The sequence below is a fragment of the Periplaneta americana genome, chromosome 6, assembly GCF_040183065.1.
Source record: "Periplaneta americana isolate PAMFEO1 chromosome 6, P.americana_PAMFEO1_priV1, whole genome shotgun sequence".
Taxonomy (NCBI): Eukaryota; Metazoa; Arthropoda; class Insecta; order Blattodea; family Blattidae; genus Periplaneta; species Periplaneta americana.
This window is the reverse complement of record NC_091122.1, coordinates 124,891,000-124,912,958: the sequence shown is the minus strand read 5'-3', so window position 1 is coordinate 124,912,958 and position 21,959 is coordinate 124,891,000. Positions and strand designations below refer to the sequence as shown.

At 33.4% G+C, this 21,959-nt stretch overlaps 1 protein-coding gene across 2 annotated transcripts in view; it reads left to right on the top strand.

The window, feature by feature from the left end:
* LOC138701704 (glutaminyl-peptide cyclotransferase-like) overlaps positions 1-18,242 on the top strand; it is a 32,819-nt gene extending 14,577 nt beyond the window's left edge. Inside the window, exons 6-7 of one of the 2 annotated variants that reach the window (XM_069828887.1) lie at positions 809-954; positions 11,369-18,242. In XM_069828887.1, the coding sequence (XP_069684988.1) occupies positions 809-954; positions 11,369-11,458 (236 nt within the window). In that variant the 3' untranslated portion in view covers positions 11,459-18,242. Of the gene's footprint in view, positions 1-808; positions 8,957-11,368 lie in introns of those variants that run through there. The other variant, XM_069828888.1, reaches the window with a different exon arrangement.
* Positions 18,243-21,959: the final 3,717 nt, after the last annotated feature.

Genomic DNA, 21,959 nt, shown 5'->3' with positions numbered 1-21,959 from the left:
CGGAGAGAATTTTTCCCTGTTCTATCCATCCTTCATCACTATAAAACAGGCAAATACCGTGATATCTTAAGTCTTACAACTTTTTATTTCTTCTTTTACTACTACTACTAAAACTAGCCCATGGCTTAATTATTTGGATATGTAGTAAACACTGTTTCTTTCTTGGTGTGTGGCTAAGCTTCAGGTCTTCTACCGCGTTGTCTTGGTGTTAGTGGCTGACGTTTCGACCGCTGTGTTGTGGTCATCTTCAGAGCAGTTGTTGGATAAGGAAATAGTCTGCGAGCTCGTGTATATATATATATATATATATATATATATATATATATACACATATATATAGTAGTCTCGATGGGGGAGTACTTGCGGTGATATGTCGTAGGTTCTCCTTCTGGCATCTGATTGGTCCTACGTTGTCCAATCCGGTTGAGGTCTGTATGAAGGGGAGTATTTAATATGAATACTCCCCTTCATACAGATCTCAACCGGATTGGACAACGTAGGACCAATCAGATGCCAGAAGGAGAACCTACGACATATCACTGCAAGTACTCCTCCCATCGAGACTACTATGAATATACGAGCTCGCAGACTATTTCCTTATCCAACAACTGCTCTGAAGATGATCACAACACAGTGGTCGAAACGTCAGCCACTAACACCAAGACAACACGGTAGAAGCCCTGAAGCTTATCCACACACCATGTACACCAGCCACGGAAGCCTATACGAACACTGTTTCTTTCTTACCTGATTTCATCTGTTTTTATCTTCATCGGCAACAGAAGTGACTTTATTTTTATGCTTCTAGGTGTACCAATCTTGCATCTGATACCAATTCCATTCCCATCAGTGTGGCACACAGAAGAAGACAATCGCAATGCTGTAAGCATAGCAACGGTTGAAAACCTCAACAAGATTCTACGGCTCTTTGTAGCAGAATACCTCCACTTACAGGTGTAGATCAATTCTGTCTGCTCAATCACTTGGTCCCTCCAGTTAAAAGGAAAAGTTAAGGTTGTTGTAAGGTCAACAAAAAATACAGTTCTCAATTTAAAGAGTGTTGAAGAATAATAAAGGACACAGTCCTAAATGTTTTATTTTAATTCTTGGGAAGCATAAAAAATTGCCTTCTGATTCATCATTCCTTTTTTTTTTCCTCAGTATTTTGTAATTAGAACTTATTTTACTTCTTGAAACTGTTGATAATTATGTAGTACTTATATTATACTAAAATATATTATGAATTTAATACGATAGAAACAGTAGCTTGGATATATTGTTATGTTGTCTATCAGCATACTAAGTAACTAAAAGCAATACATAACTTTACCAGCGTGAAAGATCAAATTCCATAAACAAAGGGATTTTTCAACATACTTTGGCCACAATATAAATAAGGAAAGAGAAATTTAGACTTTAAGTTTCCATTGACTGAAGCTTCCTTGTTGAAGACTTGCTGTATTATTATGAAACAGATTTTCTGTGCGTAATAAATGATATGATTCTGCAGATTGCATACCAGTACACAGAACGTTCCATCTGTGTAAAATTTTTGTTATAGGAATCAAAACAAACGCTTTAAATGCCCTATTATACTTCTTATGAGAATACTTTATTTCAGAGTTACACTGTGACGAAACAGTAGCAAACAAAATTTGGAGTTATTTCTACAATAATAAATGATTCAGTTATTCTTTTCAAACAGGGTGGGTAACTAAACATTTGGGAAACCTCTGGGGAATTGATGGCGGAAATGAAAATAAGCAAAAAAGTTCGTTCTGAGCTAACAAGCAAACATTCTAATAGGGGCAGATAAAAAAGTTAAATTTTTTTCTCCCACCATGTTAATAATGTCAAAAGAAATGTTTATACAAATTTCGGCAACTCGAGCGCAATTACGAGTGCCATAAAAAAAATTAATTCGTCAGGGGTCGTTAACAGAAAGAAAACACAATTTCATTGAAAAAACTTATTGGAACAGACACAGCAATTGTTGAGCTATTTTCAACATATTCCCCACCGAAATTGAGACATTTGTCATATCACAGAATCGACAGAGAGGTGCAGATGGCTGTCAAATGCTGGTTTCGATCCCAGGCGGCTGACTTCTATTACACAAGGATACAAAAATTGATCCCATGGTATGACATATGTCTCAATTCCAGTGGGGAACATGTTGATAAATAGTGCAACAATTGCTGTATCTGTTTCAATAAATCCAGACATTTGAGATGGGCAGGGCATGTAGCACGTATGGGCGAACCCAGAAATGCATATAGTGTCTTAGTTGGGAGACCGGAGGGAAAAAGACCTTTGGAGAGGCAGAGACGTAGATGGGAGGATAATATTAAAATGGATTTGAGGGAGGTGGGATATGATGATAGAGACTGGTTTAATCTTGCACAGGATAGGGACCAATGGCGGGCTTATGTGAGAGCGGCAATGAACCTACGGGTTCCTTAAAAGCCATTTGTAAGTAAGTAAGTAAGTTTCAATAAATCTTTCCATGCAATTGTGCTTTTTTTCTCTGTAAACAGCCCCAGGGAAAATCACTTTCTGGTGGCCTCGTAATTGCGGTCGAGTGGCCAAAATTTGTATAAGCACTTCTTTTGACATTATTAACATGGTGGAAGAAAAAAAATTAACTTTTTTATCTGCCCCCATCAGAATGTTTGCTTGTAAGTCGTACAGATAAAGATTAATTGACAAATTACACGAATTTTTTTCTTTATAGAAAATTCTATTTACATTTTATTTACATCCATCTCATTAATAATGGAGTTATAGGTTTGTCAATTGAGAATAATACAGTAACAATTATTCTTTGTTTACGAAACAGAAACTTCTGCTATGGCAACAGTCGTCAGGTGGCTAAACGAGTAGCAACTGAAATAGGAGAAGAAAATTACGTGTGACTTCTTTATCTATGCCTTTATATGTACACCACAAACAAAGGCTGTAGCTGAGAAACTAGACGAAATTGACCAGATGTTTGTATGAATTTTTTTGCTTGTCCTCTTGTCAATTCCCCAGAGGTTTCCCACATGTTTAGTTACATCCTATATATGTTCATTTATGGGTAACTTACCACTACAGGCAGCTGATGGTCAGCATTTTGACAATGAATAACAAACTCAAACTTTCTGATTGTCGATAGAAGATTAATGAGTATAATGTAAGAAAGGATCATCCCCAATTAACATGGTTTAATACTTCCTTACAAAAAAAAAAAAAAGAAGAAGAAGCTGATTGGCAATGTAAAGTCTATACCAACTCAACATTCACTTTTAGAGGTGAATCAAAGTGCAGGCAGCATTGATATAATTTTGTGTCTGATGGTAGAAATGTGCAGGAATACCATCATGTAAAACCAATAAGCCAGCTCATGTAGTAAGAGAAGTAGTTTATGCTGTTTGTCACTGCTTTTTTATTACACTGTAACTGTTAAATAAAAACATTCTCAGATAAAGGATCTCGCCACATTTTAGTTTAATTTACCTCTAATTATTACTTCTGAAAGTTTACTTTTAAAACACAATTTTTTTAACAATAATCTTTCCTCAATTTTCACGACTGAAAGATAAGTTACTTGATTTTTTATATAGGTAGTAGTTTAGTCAAGTTTTTATGTCATATTTGAGTTCCGTGTTCTACTACTTTCTATTTGAGTTATGATATTTATAGCATTTAAAATGGACTCTTGGTTTCTCATTGCGGTATTTTAAAAGAATTTAAGAGTGTAATATAAAATAGACATTAAAGCTAAAGTGAGAGAAAGCTGCATGTACTCGTCTGTTAAAGATCTGCAAGCATAAAAAAGGCCGTAGCAGCCATTTTTATATTAAAAATACGTTTCCTGCGCATTACAGCTTATTTACTCTTGTATTATGTTGTTACTTAAGAGAGATTGTTTATGTAGTTTATTCATACTACATAATATGATAAGGAATTAATCGTGTGCTGAACTATTTTGTATGTTTAAAGTATTATGCCGTCCTATGGAATAATAAAGCTAAAAACGTAAATGGTAAGAGCTTTAATTATGAATTTTAATGGTTGTAGATTCAAAGTAAGAATTTTTTGTGCAGAATATATACAAGGCAAGTGTTAAAATAACATCCTCAAAATTAAATTAAAATTAAAAATTAAATTAGTGCAGGAAAGGGGGGCAGTGAGCATAATTATTTTAATAACTTTACCTAATACAGTAAGACGTTAAAAATCAGCTTCAAATCAGAATAGTGTACGTTCTTTAACATATTAATTATGTACGGTATGATAAGAAAAAATCTGACACTATTTATCTAGAAGACTGCCAAAGAACTCAGTCCAGTAAGATGAAATGGTTCACACCATCTTAGAATTACTGTTAAAGTTATTATATACCGTATCAGTATATTAATACAAAGCTTTTTGTAGAATATAGCTAAATATATTCATTGTTTTGGAAAAGTATTCTGTGTGAATGTGTTACAAATATTGATAAATTGCAGTTTTTGTGAATTAGTTACCTTAATATATGCATATCAACACTCAATTTTAATGCATTTAATTATTCTGAATGACTATATTCAAGACTGAATTCAACAATTGCTAATTTACTCTCTAAACGTATACCAGTCACCAGGGCTAGGATTTTAATGTCTTAAAATACCCATAAATAACCTATCGGTAAGAATTAAAAATTATCTAAAAGTAAAAAAAATATATTAATAATAAAAATAAATGTTTTATTTACTTCTTGTGGATAACAAATTAGTGTTAGGGACCAATTACATATTACATGTTCTTCTATACTGACAAAGTTTTATATAGCAATTTAATCAGACTCTAAACTCTTTGATTTTCATAAATGCAGAAATGTTGAAATTATTTAATATTTTAATATTTATAGTGTTGTTCAATTATGGTTTTCAGGAATACATTTCCATCTTTATAAAACGGACATCACCCGTGAATTTTGTCTTCTGACAGATATTAGAAAATTACATTTAAAAATGCTATTAATCTTCTTTCTGTATAAAACTGTCCAAAGTATTACACAAATTACGAATATTTCATAACACAATGCCTGAGTAGCAATGAACAAGAATACCTTGTGGATATTTTCAAGTGAAATTGATTGTCTGTTATCAGGCAACAAAGATTTTATACATACCTTGAAAAGTCCTTCCCACTTTCACTGATATAAGAAGAATATATTTAAACAATGTTACTTGAATTTAGTTCGTAGCAGTTAGTCAGTGTCATAAAGAAAAAAATTTTAGACATAAAAATGGCACTGTTCTTGAGGGAGGAGGGGGGGGGAAGCTGAAAATTACCTAAAATTTCAAAACGGCATTATTAAACCAATATTGGCAAAACAATGTAAAATAAAGTTGTAAAAATACCGGTACATATTAAAAGAATGAATTTTCATAAAACGTTTATATAAATACTAAAGCAGGCACGTTCCTGGTTTACCACTGAAAAGATGCAAATTCAATGAAATCCTAGCCCTGCTAATGACTATCAGTACCAAATGAAACTATGAAATTAACACCTCATGACAAGACAAAGAATAAGCTTCATACAATTTAAATTTTAATAATGATTTCGATATTTTTAATCTCTTTAATTGTACCTATCATTATAATAAGTTAAAAATCATTTTATAGCGTGTTCTTCGTCTATTTCATTACAAATGATTTTTCTTGAGTTTTCTGAATTATGTTCTTCATCCATTGGTTTATCTATTTATATGTAATTACCAAAGGGTAGTAAGTTACCATATTTTTCTTGAGCATTTCCAAATTAAGAAACATAACCAGGGCCGTATTTAGGGGGTGCCCAGGACGGGAGGTTTTAGGGGGGCGGAAAATTTCTGAAAATATGTACAAAAACTTGGATAAAATGGAACGTGTCTTTGGCATAGAGTATAAACCTTCAAGTGATTTTGATTGAAAAGTATTTACTCCACTGTCATTCTGATCTCCTCATTTATGTTTATAATTTCAGTTATGCAAAAATTGCATTATTTTTAGGCAAGTGCAACAAGTCAAAATTAAAATTAATCCTATGTATCTTTTATTTGAAAGGGGGACGACTATTTTTATTTTATTTTTATTATTTGCGTATGGAGTCCTAAACATGGCCCTGAACATAACTGTATATCTTTGTCCAAAGAAGAATTTAACATATGCATTTGCAGCTTTTCATTGTTCATTTTATCTGTAGGTATGCTCAATGAATAAGTTACCTTAAGTCCTGAACAAAAAAAAGAATAATAATATTGTAAATGTCTTATTTGTAAAGGGAACAATATTTAAATACGAAGTAAGTTCATTGTCATCTGGGTATAAATCATGCTTCTTAAAGATATTTTTACAAAATTTGTTACTACTTTTTAAAATATAAAACATTGTACTAAATGTACTAAATTTTGAACCAGACATTTAGTGGCAACCTCTTCCAGCCAATTCAATGGCATTGTGAGTCTTATTTTTTTTCCCCCTCAAGACATTATTTTGAAGATCCAAAATAATTTGTATGCCTTACATATAAGCTTCAATAACCTGTCTCTTAAATAAATCTTGGACTCTTTCTGAGACTATTTTCTTTAAGTTTACAATCTGTGTTTCTTTATAATCGTTTGGTATATAAAGAACTCTGTTTGCTTAGCTGTATCTAAGTGTAAGATATCAATCAACAACAGTATTACTGTCGCTCTTGAAACCCATGTAACTTAATGAAATATTGTTCCTACCATTTTTCTTTTCTGAGCGAATTTCGGAAATGTACGAAATTATATTAAAATTGCCATCTTAATATGAAAAGTTAACTTTCAAAACGTGTTTGTCATAGCAATGCTATTTTTCAGAGTAGGCAAAAAAAACGTGTATTTCCATTCTTCTGTAAGTTAAGCTACATTCACAAAAATTACCAAACCATTTCATGAAGACATTATAAATGCATTTCTTAATAACAATATTCGTGAAAATTGTACACAAAAAGTAGGAGTTTTTTCACTGATAGTTTTATTTCCGAAAAATGTTAAGAATAAAGCGTCGTGAACTCAGAAAAAGAAACTTTGTTAATGAACTACTTACTATAAACTGTGAACTACACCATAACTATGGCTATGGAAGTTGCAACTTTTTATTTTACTGTTTTGTTTTGTGGTTTTCGTGCTACTGTGATGATACTATTTTTACTTCTAGTCTATACTGAGTTTAGTAACAGCTTTATCAATGACCGAAATTGATGCTGTGGTTGTGTGGTTCTTATAGTTATTAGGATTGCCAGGTTTTTGTCAGAAAAAAACGGAAGATTGCCACGATTTATTTAATTTATCACACTGAACAGAACACTGTTGTTTACATAATCTATATTTAATCTACTCCTTCTGGTATTTCTCTTGAGGTTTTGCTGTGCTTAACAATTTTTCATCCTGCTTTACAAATAAGTGAAAATGTTCACAAATGAAAGACAAATTCAATACAATTTGTAGTTCTGCTTTGATCAGCTCGCAATGACTCCTGTTTGTAACAATTGTCCATTTATTCTTCATTAGTGTAAAATCATTATTTCTTGTTCACGCTAACACTTGTTTAAAACTTGAAACTATATTAGTTGAACCGTTAGAAGTGATATAATTTAAACAGGTTATGTATCTTAGACAAAGATACATACTGGTACATGGTACAGATGTCTAATGTACCGGTACCCATAACCTGTTTAAATTATAACACTTCTAACGGTTCAACTAATATAGTTTCAAGTGTAAAATCCTTTCTATAAAGGCATTAGACGCTGGAATGCTAGTAGGAACCATAATTATGTCTTTATTTATGATGGAAACACTTTTTTTTTTTTTAACTTTAAAAGAAATAAATAAAGCCACTTACCAACATCACTTCCTTGATAATTATTACGGTATGTTCTAATAAAACAACCCATTCTCACAAAATTCCTCACACAGTTCATGAAGGTTCACAAATTCTTGCAGTCTCAATATGTCAACTTCATTTTCAAAGATAGAATAATCTAATTCTTGACTCCCTGAAAAGCTCTATAACTATGTAATGTCATTGTAATTGCAATATTCCAGAACTTCCAAAATAAGATCCTTTGATGTGCATGGATTAAAGAAAAAGGAAGGAATAGTTTTATGGGCTAAAGAAAAACGTAAGCCATAAAATGTAAGGAAAAAACGTAAAGCTTACAGGGAAAACGTAATACCTGGCAACCCTAAGTTACGCGGATTGTGCCTTGTTTGAATACATAGAGAGATATGCTAATTTTCTATGATATGTAATTATTTAATTTTTCATTTATATTTTTATTTCATTCTTTCTCAGAAATGGTTGCCAAATTACCATTGGCTGTTACTATTAATATCTCTCTCTCTCTCCTTTCCCCCCTCACATTATTATATATATATATATCCCTCTTGTACCGGTATTACCATAATAGATTTACTTTTTTATCAGTGCTGAATAAATGAAAGAGAACATCCGTGTGAAAGTTATAACTAGTAAGTATTGTGTTTATCTATATTTAGTGATATGTAGTACAAAAATATTTCCAAGTAGACCAAAAATTTGCTGCGTATTTATGCAATCAGAAATTATCTGTAATCGTGATGTTTTAAATGCAGAGTTTTAAGTACTGTACTTACTTAAATTGTTTCTTTTCTAATGTAATTTAAATTTACTATACGTCACTTCCTTTTCTTTCATTAGAACTCGTTGACCTTACATACAACCATTTTCTTTTCCAGGTGTCAGTAACCTCAACAAACGTGTAATAAAGATTAGCATTTTAGTCTATTTTTAAAGTCTTAAAATATATTTTTATGATTGGCACACATTATTGTGAGTAACACTTTTAAGAGTTTAATGCGCTCTCTTCTTGTAGTGTTTTATTTTTCAAGAAAAATAAAAAGAGCTGATTGTTTATCATATGGCATAAAGTATACAGAGTTAATAAACATGTGTATTAAACATTTCTGCTTACCTTCTTCCCGCATCCTCTTCCCATTTAGAGTACCGTACTACATCATTTATTTTATGAATTGCTTATTTCTAGTATCTTGCATCTGGAAAGAAAGAAATTACGGTAAAATAGAGTATGCAGTACAAATACAATTTTTGCAACAAATCAAATATATGAGGTTTATAATATACCACTAGTCTATCTGGATGCAACCTTTTCTCTTGACTAATTAGACGAACATCTTTACTTCAGAGTTAATTTATGGAGAATGAAAAAAATAGCACTAAACGGAGAAAAAGATTTCACGATTGTTATAATGATTTTTGTTTCCATAATAAACTATTCTAAATAATATATAGGTCAAAGTTTATATATGTAGGTCTCAAGGTAGAAGATACTGATCGTAAGTGATCTAGGCAAGATATGCCATTATTCATTAAGTAAAGTTAGATGATTAAAATTATTATATTCCACAAAATGTGCTTTAATCATATGGTATAACTGGTACAATGGAATTCGACACATATTTTCGTAAAATGAAAATCAGATGTAATAATTTAAAAAGTATGTGAAGCAACAGTGCTGTTTAAATTGCGATATAAGGTTTGTTCCAGCAAGCAAATCAGAACACTTTCCGAACTAATACAGAACTTCTTTTGATGCATGTGGCAGTTGTATATGGTGTCAGAACTAGTTCAGGATTTTACGTTGTTGGAACATTTCTTGGACTCTTCTTTCATGGCCGTCAGAGTTTCTTCTCACATTAAAATCATATTCATCTTGGGAACTTAATTCTTCGTAAAATATATCACTATCACTTTCCAAATCACTCATGATGGACTATTTTTTATTTGAACCTGCCTAGTCTCGAAGCATTTTAACCATAACTTCAGATTAAACCATCTGTGTATGCGTCAACAGTTCAGAATTCCCAGTTCCTGCTCTTAATCGAGAACCAATTTCACTCATTCTGAACGAGTTCTAAATCGCGTTAGAACAGGGAACTGCGAGTTCAGTATCGATTCGGAATAGTTCTAGTCTTGTTGGAACGCACACTGAGCTACTGTGCACGAGCAGGCAGTTCAGAATCGATTCTAAACCATGCTGAAATAAACCTATTGATTCTATTTAATTTATGAGACATATTGGTCCCACAAGTTAACATATAAATAAAATTAGTATAGAGATCCTTCGAATAACTGTCTCATTTCACCTAAGGAATAATACAAATAAATTACATTAGGTAATTTATACAACTGAAAAACATGACAAGCGCTTTTGCCAATTAGTGGCATCATCAGGTCAAAAGACATATGATAGTGATACTGTTAGCATAAATACAAGAATGCATTTTATCAAATCTTTTTGCAATATTATTCTTGTCTTTATGCTATCAGTATCACTATCATATGTCTTTTGACTTGATGATGCGATTAATTTGGCAAAAGCACTTGTCATGTTTTTCAATTGTATAAATAACCTAATATAATTTATTTGTATTATTCCTTAGGTTAAATAAGACAGTTATTCGAAGAATCTCTATACTTATTTTATTCTCTTGATTCTAGTTGAGTTCTGGGACTGATTGTACGATTCTAATCTAAGGTTTCTTATCAGTAGTGTGTGTTTTACCATTATAATCATCATCATCATGTGTATCTAATGCCTACCCACTTCACTTATCATCATCATTATTACTATTATTTTGCAATAGTTTACATAAATTTAATGTGTGAACTTCTTGAATAATATTATGGATTTATTAATTTGTCTTACAGAATAATCTCTGTAATGTTGACAATTAATATTTGAGGAGAAAAATTCGCTCCGGCGCTGGGGATCGAACCTGGATCCTTGGTTCTACATACCAAGCGCTCTGACCACTGAGCTACGCCGAATTCAATCCACAGCACCGGATCGAATCTTCCTCCTTCAGTGTTTCCCTTTGTGGCCTGACTCCAAGTTAGGCATATATGTTGACGTATATGTCTAGTGTCAACTGCCATTATACTAGGAGCGCACTCAGTTGAGTGACTTATTTGGCCGGGATTCCGCAGTTATGATGCACTGCTAGCTATGAGAATATTATGGATTTATTAATTTGCCCTACAGAATAATCTCTGTAATGTTGACAATTAATATTTGAGGAGAAAAATTCGCTCCAGTGCTGGGGATCGAACCCGGGTCATTGGTTCTAGGTACCAAGCGCTCTGACCACTGAGCTCCGCCGAATCAGAATTTTTCTCCTCAATATTAATTCTTGAATAATGTCTCTATTTCTGAATAACATTAATACAGTCTTTATAAAACCCTACATCGACATACTATATTTCTTGTTGGAGCCCACAATTCGTACATTCTTTGTATTTTACATCTCGTCGTATTTTTTCAGATCCCGATGGAAACTGTGGGAGCCTCATCACCGCTTCTCTTCCTATTACCATTGCTCACCCCTTCTCGGGTTCTTCTAACCTATGCATGAGAATGCAATGTTGCATGATAACATCTAGTCAAGCACTACTATAATTTCATTCCAGAGCCTATTTCTGCCTAGAGATGGCCGCTGGTATGTAAGCATTATGTTTGAGAATAATGTCATCGCCGAAATAGTGATATCAATTTAAAAAAGATATCCATCAAATCACCATTTTTGCTGGAGTACAACGAAGAATAGTTTTACATAATTTCTTTAGTAAGCATAAACTGCTCCTCTATTACAGAAACAATTTTTATTGATCACACACTAGCAGTAAGTTTAATCATCATATAAACAATTTATTAACACATTATCAAATTACATAAAACTTTATATCTGAATTTAATTTAATTATCAAGTGATATGTTTATGATGCAGAAAACAAAATGCCTATGGATATGCTGTATGTACACCAGGGTGAAGAAAAATTAACACACACACTCCACCATATGATTCTTTTTCGAAAAATCAAGACTCTCTTCTGCTTACATAAATATCCACTCTTGCGTATTTTTCACAGGATAAAGAATTGAAATGTCGGATGATGTCTGTTCAATAATGAGTGTTCAGTTCAACTGCATGGGGGAATGATAATCATTTCGGCTTATGGAGCAGGGAATACAGGTTCAATTGCATGTGGCATTCATTTTTTTTAAGAGACACAAATGAAAATTATTGAATACTTAATAAAATTATTCTTATTGTTAACTAATGCTGAGTTCCTGGCAATAAATACATTAACTACATTAAAACGGTTATACTTTTTGCTACGTCACTCTCCTATATTGGAGAGCAAGAGAATTCTAGCAGTTAAGTCAAATCTAATATATGCGATAAGTTAATTATGCCTATTTGAGGAAATAGCTTCTGAAATCTGAAATACACACACACTGGTATCATTTGCAATTTTAAGGACATTTTTCGCTTCTGTTATGATGGCAGTCATGACAAAAAACTTATTTTGCATAAATAGGAGTTTGAAAAATTTATCAAGAATTTAAGAGCTTCTTTTTTTTTTTTTTTTATTAAATCACATGCAGTTTCTAAATAAATACTGAACTTTTTTTATTTTTATGTTCAACATTGTTTATATTTCCAAATACCAGGGTAGATCGGAAAGTAACACACAACAATTATTTTACGGAATACTATTTTGGTTAGGACGTTCAAAGTTGGCAGATAGTTAATTTGAATCTTGCGCTACAGACAGCAATGATTCGATTGGATGTCACCGTGGCAGAGCAAGCTGTAACTACTGAGTTTTCTACCATCATTCACTTGTGAAGGGCAGCGAGGTGCAGTCCGTTTTTTTTTGCGAAAAACTAATAATTCGAGTAAAATCTACAGGGAAATATTGGAGGTGTATGGCACTTAATTGTCTGGACCATAGCAACATCTCCAGGTGGTGCAGGTTCTTCGAAGAAGTCCGCCAACAAAGCACTTTCCGGCTGACCAGTGACCGTTGCAACACCACCCAATGTCAGAAGCATCATGAAGGTGGCAATCATCCACCTTACAGTCAAGGCCTCGCACCGTCTGACTTTCACCTCTTTGAACCAATGAAGAAATTCCTAGAACAATGCTTCGGTTCAGATGAAGAAGTGAAATCAGTTTTGTGCAGGTGGCTATATGCCCAAAAAACGGAATTTCATGAAAGAGGTGTACTGAATATGGTGTCACGATGGGAGAAATGTGTCCAGAGACTTGGTTCCGATGTCGAAGAATATGTCAAACCTGGGCTTTCTTGTGCATTATTTCATTTTGCTTACCTATGAAATATGTTGCCACAGAAAAGTGTTATGCATTACTTTTCGATCCATCCTCGTACAACATAAATGGGCTCCACAACTCTTAACGCTGGCCCTGATTGTACTTGTCACTAGATCCGAGATTCACAGATTCAAATAAAAAAAATCGAAGTATTGTCAAGCCTATTTAGGCTGCGGTCACTGGAAAGTAAAATGGAAGCGTCTGCGTGCTAAGCGTGCCTGAAGAAACAAAATTAATGAATGTCTGTTTGAAATTATTGGTGGTGCAGCGAAGGTGTTCACACTGGAAGCAAGTTACAAGCGCAAGCTTGTGCATGCTTGTTCACCCGTCTCCGCCGATCAAATAAATTTGTTTTTCCTAGCATGCTTGCCTGTGTGACTTGATATTTGTACCTATTTTTGTGAGTGATTTTCTCCACAATGGATGTTGAAATACTAATAGCATGTACCAGTATTCAAAAGTATATGAATAACATAACCACGAGAGACAATACTGTAAAAACTGTTGTCTTAAATGAGGTTACTTTTGAGAAAGTGTCAAGGTTCCGATATCTCGGCTCGATAGTCACCGAGGATAACAACATATTAACTGAGATCAAGGATAAAATAGCCATCGGCAATCGAAGCCTCAGAGCATTAGATAAAATTATAAGAACCAGATATATCTCCAAAAAAATGAATGTGAGGATTTATAAAACAATTATTAAACCTACAGTGACTTTTGGAAGCGAAACCTGGACTCTACCTGAACGAGCAATGATCATCTTAAATACGTGGGAAAGGAAAATTTTAAGAAAAATTTATGACCCTATTTATGATAAGGTAGAGTGGAGAATTAGGACCAATTCTGAACTACAAAAACTATATAAAGATTCAAGTATTGTCACTGATATAAAAATTAGATGGCTGGAGTGGCTGGGCCACATTATCAGAATGGACAATAATAATATTCCTAAAAGATTATTAGATGCCACGCTAAGTGGTAAAAGAAGAACAGGAAGACCTAAACTACGATGGTTGGATGATGTTCAGGAAGATCTAGTTAAAGCAGGAATTAAGGGATGGAGATGGAGAGCCCTAGAGAGGGAAGATTGGGCGGCAATTCTTAAGGAGGTCAAGGCTAAACTAAAAGGGCTGTATGACCACAGATGATGATGATGATGATGTACCGGTATTCAAGAAAAAAGGGCAATCTAGGATACATCTTGTAAGAACATTCTAAAATAATTAAAGAATAACTCTGGCTGTTTAAGAAGATCGGGAAAAATTAGTTTATATTTTCTATCTTCCTCCCTGTTCTTAAAATATTCGTTCACCCATTCATCCCTTAATGCATCCTCATCTATCATTAAAAACTTCAACACTCCATTTTATAACACTAAATGCTCTTCATCCGAAGAATCCATTTCGACAACTAGACTGGAAGTGGAAGCGGTTACTTGCATCCAATGTGACTACACTTCAGAGCAAACTTCTAGGCACTCTCTTGGGTATGCAGGTTCTTCCATTTTACTTGCCTAAGCATGCCTCCAATGTGACTGCAGCCTTAGTCGCATCTGAATACATGTTTGTCTTCTCTTTTAATTTACTACTGCCACCCTACTGTTACTACGAATCGTCTCAGACAGCTACCAGTACTATACTTGTCACTAGATACAAGATTCACAGACTCAAATCTGCCCGTGGGAGACGAATTTTTAAGGGTAATAGATATATTTTTAGTATGGTTTCCTTTGGAAGGAAAGTGGGTAAAATCACACCGGTATGTCTATTTCGTAGATGTATGACAAGTCAAAGAACCATGTCCCTGGATTAAGAGAGCTCAAAGTAAATTATGGACTATTTCCTCACCCAGATTTTCGCACTTTGTAGTCAGAAGGCAGATATCTCTGTAATTCTTGTGAATAGTAAAAATCTCTGATGTTTGTATCAAGATAACAGAAATTTAATAAACGGAAACACAATGGATCCTTTGGAACTGAATTCAGGGCTGACATAACTCAAATACGAACAATAATTAGAATTAATAGTTCCTTATTTGAGTTACTAAATTGAATGATTAGTATTGGTACTAAACTTGCTGAATTAAAATCAAATGCTGTATTCATCTACTATCAATTCTACTATCCTTCGCTGTTATTGTCTGTCATAACAATTCCTTCTTGATCCCATCCTCACGAGGTTCTCACCTAATGTAACAGTGTTAAAGAATATTGACGTATTAATATGAACACATTTGAGAGGGTCAGAAGCAAAGGGGTAGAAGTGACATTTCTGAGAACATGAGTTAAGTGCATCTAAGGCAAGCTAAAACATTTTAAATTTTAGTGGCAAAGGAATACATCTTCTAACCACATCACACACTAAAACTGAAATAAAAAATTTAACAGAATTTATGAAATCTTAAGTACTTTCAACCACATTTTCTCACAAATAATTTAAGTGCACCTTTGCTTCTGACCCCCTCATTTGAAAGTGATACTTTTTTATGTACCAGTAACATATTGAAATGACAAACATTTTTTAAAGTAAGACTATGAAAATTACATTAATGTAAATCCTCTGTAAGATAAATTAATTTGATATATTTTACATAACCTTATTAAGGAACCTGTCTTTCATTCCATATATTGTATTTAACAAACGAAGTATACATTTTCTTTATAAATTACATATTACATTTTATCTGGTGTTTTGTAAAATGTGGAGAAATTATTACATTAACTTGAGTTTAATCACATAAATTTCAAATAAGATGCTGCATCTGTTACAGCATGCTAAACAATTTTATTCCCTTTCACATGAAATTCAATCATAATATCACTGCACGTAATTTTTTAACAGAGCAAATTTTGTATTCCTTCCATGTGTTTCCTAAATACACATTACTGTCACTCATAAACGCATTATCATAGTATGTCAATAATAGCTTGCATAATATTTTCAAAAAAAAAAAGTGCAAAACCAAAATAATATATGAAAAATTGTTTTACAATTCAGCGTAGCTAGGACTTTGGCATCAGAGTTACCAGTTCTAGGCATCCTAATAGGCCTACTTACATTTTTAAGCTTTTTTAAATGCTCGGTAGAATTCTTATAGAATTACTATTCTTTTATAGGATGAGGTAATTTTTTAAAGATAGTTTTACTTTTTTACTTTTACAGTCTATATTTTCATTTACTTTTCATAAGTCTATAGGGCTATATTCCTCATACGTGTTTTAAGACTTCGATGCTTATTATAAAAGAGACATTCAAGTAGCTCTACTTTGTAAGGTTAAGGTATTTAAGAATAATACAAAAGCAGTGACGGTTCTTCATTGGCTTGTGTGACTACAAGAGTGAGTGCTGCTTTATCATTTTCATTACGGTATATTTATTGTATCAAACATTTCCGTTTACTCCATTTTAAGCTTATGTTTTTATTTGTTTGTTAAGGTATTTCTTGAAATGTAATACTGTATTTGCTCATTATTCTCATCTTAGCGAACTATCTGTTTTTCATTCCAGAGCTGCTACTGTTACAATTTTTTATAATTCACTGAACGTGAATAAGAGCTTCACTTATTTATTTAATCGTTTACAAAGAGTGTACTGTATAATTTATTTAAATACAAAACTTGGCTGATGAATGTTATGGAACAAGTAATAACTAATTCCCTGTATTAATATTGTAAATTTGGTTGTAAATTATCCGATTGTCTAGTTTCAACATGGTTTTCGTTATGACTGGGATTCAGAGGATGACGCAAACCATGTCGAAACTAGTCAATCAGGTAATTTACCACCAAATTTACAATATTAATGCAGTGAATCAGTTATTACTTGTTCAGTAACGTTAATCAGTGATTATATAAGTGTTAAAAGAAGTGTATCCAAGAATGAAGAAGACAAAACTTCGTTTTTAAAATTTCATTTTCATTTAGTGTTCTGCCCAAGAGCAGGTCTTTCACTGCAAACCCAACATTTTCCAATCATTCCTATTTTCTGCCTTCCTCTTCGTTTCCTCATATGATTCATATATCTTAATGCTGTCTATGATCTGATATCTTCTTCTACCCCGAACTCTTCTCCTGTTCACCATTCCTTTCAGTGCATCCTTCAGTAGGCAGTTTCTTCTCAGCCAGTGATCCAACCAATTCCTTTTCCTCTTCCTGATCAGTTTCAGCATCATTCTTTCTTCACCCACTCTTTCCAACACAGCTTCATTTCTTATTCTGTTTGTCCACTTCACACGTTCCATTCTCCTCCATATCCACATTTCAAGTGCTTCTAGTCGCTTCTCTTCACTTCGTCGTAATGTCCATGTTTCTGCCCTGTGCAATGCCACACTGCATACAAAGCACTTCACTAGTCTCTTCCTTAGTTCTTTTTCCAGAGGTATGCAGAAAATGCTCCTTTTTCTATTAAAAGCTTCCTTGGCCATTGATATCCTCTTTTGACTTTCTGGCAGCAGCTCATGTTACTGCTTATGGTACACCCCAAGTATTTGAAGCTGTCCACTTGCTCTACTGCCTCTATGTTAAAGCAACACAGTAATGTTGTCTTAATAGCAGAATTATACGAACATTCCATGAAACTAATTCCCAGACTTTATTCTATCTACGGATAACTTAGAACTTTCTGTGCCTCTTTTAATCAGTCGGATTGCTGACTTGTTATAAGTTAACAGAACAAACAAGACATCACTGTATATAAAGATTTTATGCAATTATACTTAGGGTTTAAATATTCTTGTCAGAAGATGTACTATGAGCTAATATTTCTGTGATAGGAATGGGTCGCATGTAACAAACGAGACAAAATACCATTGCATATCTTAAATATTTTAAACATGATAATGTTCTGTTCAATTTGAAGTAGACTACATTTGTTGGCCATATTTTTTCATAATTAAATGAAATGAATACTTTAAGACTGATGGTTGTGGAGAATATTTCTATGCCTTCTCAGATTGTGTTCTTGGGAAGTATATATTATATATCTGTAATTTAAATCTTATCAATAAATGATGCAATGATTTTACATGCATTTTCACTATAAATGTTTATGATCTTTATGTTGACAGATCTTATGAGAAACAATTGAAGAGTGTGATTCCAAAACGCGTTTAGTCCATTTTTATGAAAGGACTGGACTAGTTTTTGTATCCACCGGTCTATGGACTGAGCGAGTTTCCAAGTGACATGCACAATGACACAATCTTTTAGACAAGGATTGGTGTTGTTTTGGAAGAAAACGTGCTTAAAATACACTGACAGAGGGCCAAAACATAATCATACGTATGTATAAATCATCAAAATGGCCAAGTGGACTGAGCACGTTTTGAGATCACAATCTTTAATTGAAAACTGGTACAGCTGTAGCACCTTTTTACAAAATAGTGACAAAATTCTGAAGAGTGAACTTAAAGAAAGAAATTTTAAATCTTCCTACCAATGTCCCTACCACATGCTGTATACTGAATGCCGTCTTAAAGGATTAGAACTCTTTTATACAGAATGGGAAACAAGACTACAACTTATTAACATTTTGTAATGTTCTTCACCATAACAATAATTGGTATTCAATTTACCACCTCCAATCTCAATTCTCGCAACCTTCTACTTGATGCAAGTAGAGTTTGACGACCACTAAGAGAACAAGAACCAATTCTGTGGAACCAATTTCCTCATAAAAGCAAAGGTGTCGCACTATGGGGAGAATACACCAGCAAACAAGTGAATTCGTAATCATAAGAACTTATCGTGCTCTGAATGGATTAAAATGATAGCAGGTTTGTCTACAGTGCATTTTCTGCCAGACAAGTCTCAAGATGGTGTCCTCTGTAGACGATGCTGCAGAGAGCACAAAACTCTTACACACGTCTTGGGTTCCTGTCCATATGGGGAAGTACTGCGCAATAGTAGGCACCATCGCATTCAAAGCACAATGGCTCAAGCTTTGAGGGATCATGGCTACACCATCTATGAGGAGGTTTCTTGTCTGGCCACAAATGGCAGTACTCAGGACATAGATATTATGGCATTTAAATCAAACTCCAAATCTGGAACAATTCTGGACCCTTCAGTCCAGTTTGAATCTCATAGTGGTCAGCCAGAAGAGGTTAATTTTTAGAAAAAAAAAAAAAAAAAAACTGTATATTGTCCCATAATAGATTACTACAAACTAAAATATAATCTAGAAAATTTGACAGTAGCAGGGTTGATGGCTGAAGCAAGGGGAACCATTCCAAAATTTTCTGCTGATTTCTGGACATCAGTGGGATTAGATAAAGCACTCATCCTTAGATTTGCCATTATCACTATTAAAAGGTCTCTTTCAATTGAGAAATAATCTTTATGGATTTAACAATTAATGTGTTATTTATGTATAGATTGAAAATTTTGATATGTATAACTTAAAAATTTTAAACTTCATATTTTAGTTTGTAAACGAAACTTTTTACATTTACTAAATTTGTCATTTGAGCATGTTGAATGGTCGTTTTATCTATGTTCATTGAACATAGTTCAGGGGTCACCACGAGAAGGCGACCAACATCACCCCATAGTCATCACAGCTGCTCCACAACAATTAAATAAAATTAAATAAACTCCACACCAATAAATTCAATGAGACAACTTATTCAACAAAAACCACTGATACACGAGTTTGAAGAAGCAGAAATCCTGTATGAGAAATTAATCAGACTGCCTAATATAGACTATTGGAGAAAATATAAAATTTTGCCTATTAAATTAAAAACACAAGAAGGATTTATGCAGAAAATTAAAAGATTACGAATGCATCTCATTCCCCAAACTAACATTGAAATGTTACACATCCGACAAAATCCCTTGGAATATATAAATATTCAAACTGAAAACAACTTATTGGAACCAATTGAATTGGTCGGAGCTGAAAGGAATTAAGTCAAAATATGAAGTTTTGGGTTATGCAACAGTTTGAACAACTTATGTCATGCGAATCGAATGGTGGAAGAAGGAACTAAGATTTTTAAATATTCTTTTGTCTTCTATAACATAAAAATATAATATTTGTGTTATTAGATGAATATTTTTTGCTTCTCCTGAAAGGTTGTCAAAAGTGACTTAATTCCTTTTAGCTCCGACCGATTCAATTGTTAAAAATGATATAAATCCAAATGTAGCAAAACAATTAACATTAGAAACAATTAATAGCAAATATCCTTGTGAAACCTGGCTACACATTTACAGTCATGGATCTTTACAAAACGACTATGATGGTGCAGGTTCTGGAGAAACTTGTAAATTTTTCTCATTCTATAAAGCAGTTGGGAAGGGCTGCACAAATTTTGATGGAGAAGTTGAAGCTCACTATTCTAATCAATCTACATACTTCAAATAATAAATAAATTTTCCAAAGCTGTAATCCTCATTGAGTGAAAAGTAACTATACAAACTATAGCTAATAATAGGTCACAGAAAACTGACATATCGGTAGGCGAATATGTTTAATCAGAAACTGCACGGCTAAATTTAAAGGCAGTTTTATTTAATAATTTGAAAAGATTTATGGTTATGAAAATTTGAAGACAACTTTATTTGATAACGTTAAGTTTGTTGTATGAAAATCTGAATGATAATATAGCAATGAAACGTTTTAAGTCACGTATCAGAGAGTTCAAGTACCGGTAACATTTCGAACTTTCTTATATTTTAACAAGTCAAGCTAACACAGAGGTTCCCAACTGGTGTGTCGCGCAGCTCCATGGAGTGTATCGCGATATTTTGGAATTGAAAAATAAATTTTATGCCATCTAGAAAGTCTCTTAACAAAGCATTTTTTTTTTTTTCATTTACAACGAAGTCTTTTATATGTTACAGTTTATTTTGAGCCAGACTTTACCAATGAAATGTGAACACCTGCAACAATGCTCAGTTCAATTTTTTCTGCCCCGCGATAATAATAAAAGTGAACATCTGCAACAATGCTTAGTAATTCGTTTACTCTTCCCACTTAGTAATAGTTCAGAATCGTCAGTTTCAGTATATGTGTGAGGGGGTGATATTGCGACTATTTTATCAAAAGTGCTTTATTTAGATTTTATCATGGGTAAATTTTTAGTTAGAAAAAGACAATCTGAATCAAGTTCTGGGTTAAATGACAGAAGTACTAATTCAATTAATTTGAACGAAAATTTCCTTCAGGGTTCACAAAAGCATAGGCTACTGTGTTTCGTAAATATAGTGATGAATACTTGCAATATGGTTTTACGTGGTGTGGAGATGAATATAAACAAAATCCCGAGTGTCTTATATGCGGAAATGTTTTGTCAAATCAGTCGATGGTGCCGAATAAACTAAAAAGACATTCAGAAAGTAATCATTCTCATGTAGCTTTCTAGAGGTAAATCAATGATGCGAGTGGTAGATTTTTTTAAATTTAAGTAGGTTATTTTACAACGCTGTACCAATATCTTAGGTTATTTAGCGTCTGAATGATATGAAGATGATAATGCCGGTGAAATGAGTCCGGGGTACAGCACCGAATGTTACCCAGCATTTGCTCAAATTGGGTTGAGGGAAAACCCCGGAAAAAACCTCAACCAGGTAAATTGCCTCGACCGGGATTCGAACCTGGCCCACCTGGTTTCTCGGCCAGCCATGCTACTGTTACTCCACAGGTGTGGACGCGAGTGGTAGAGCTTCAAGACGAGCTTCTACTTCTTATTTTTTTGAGAACGAAAAGCCAGAGTAGGCTATGCTAAACTT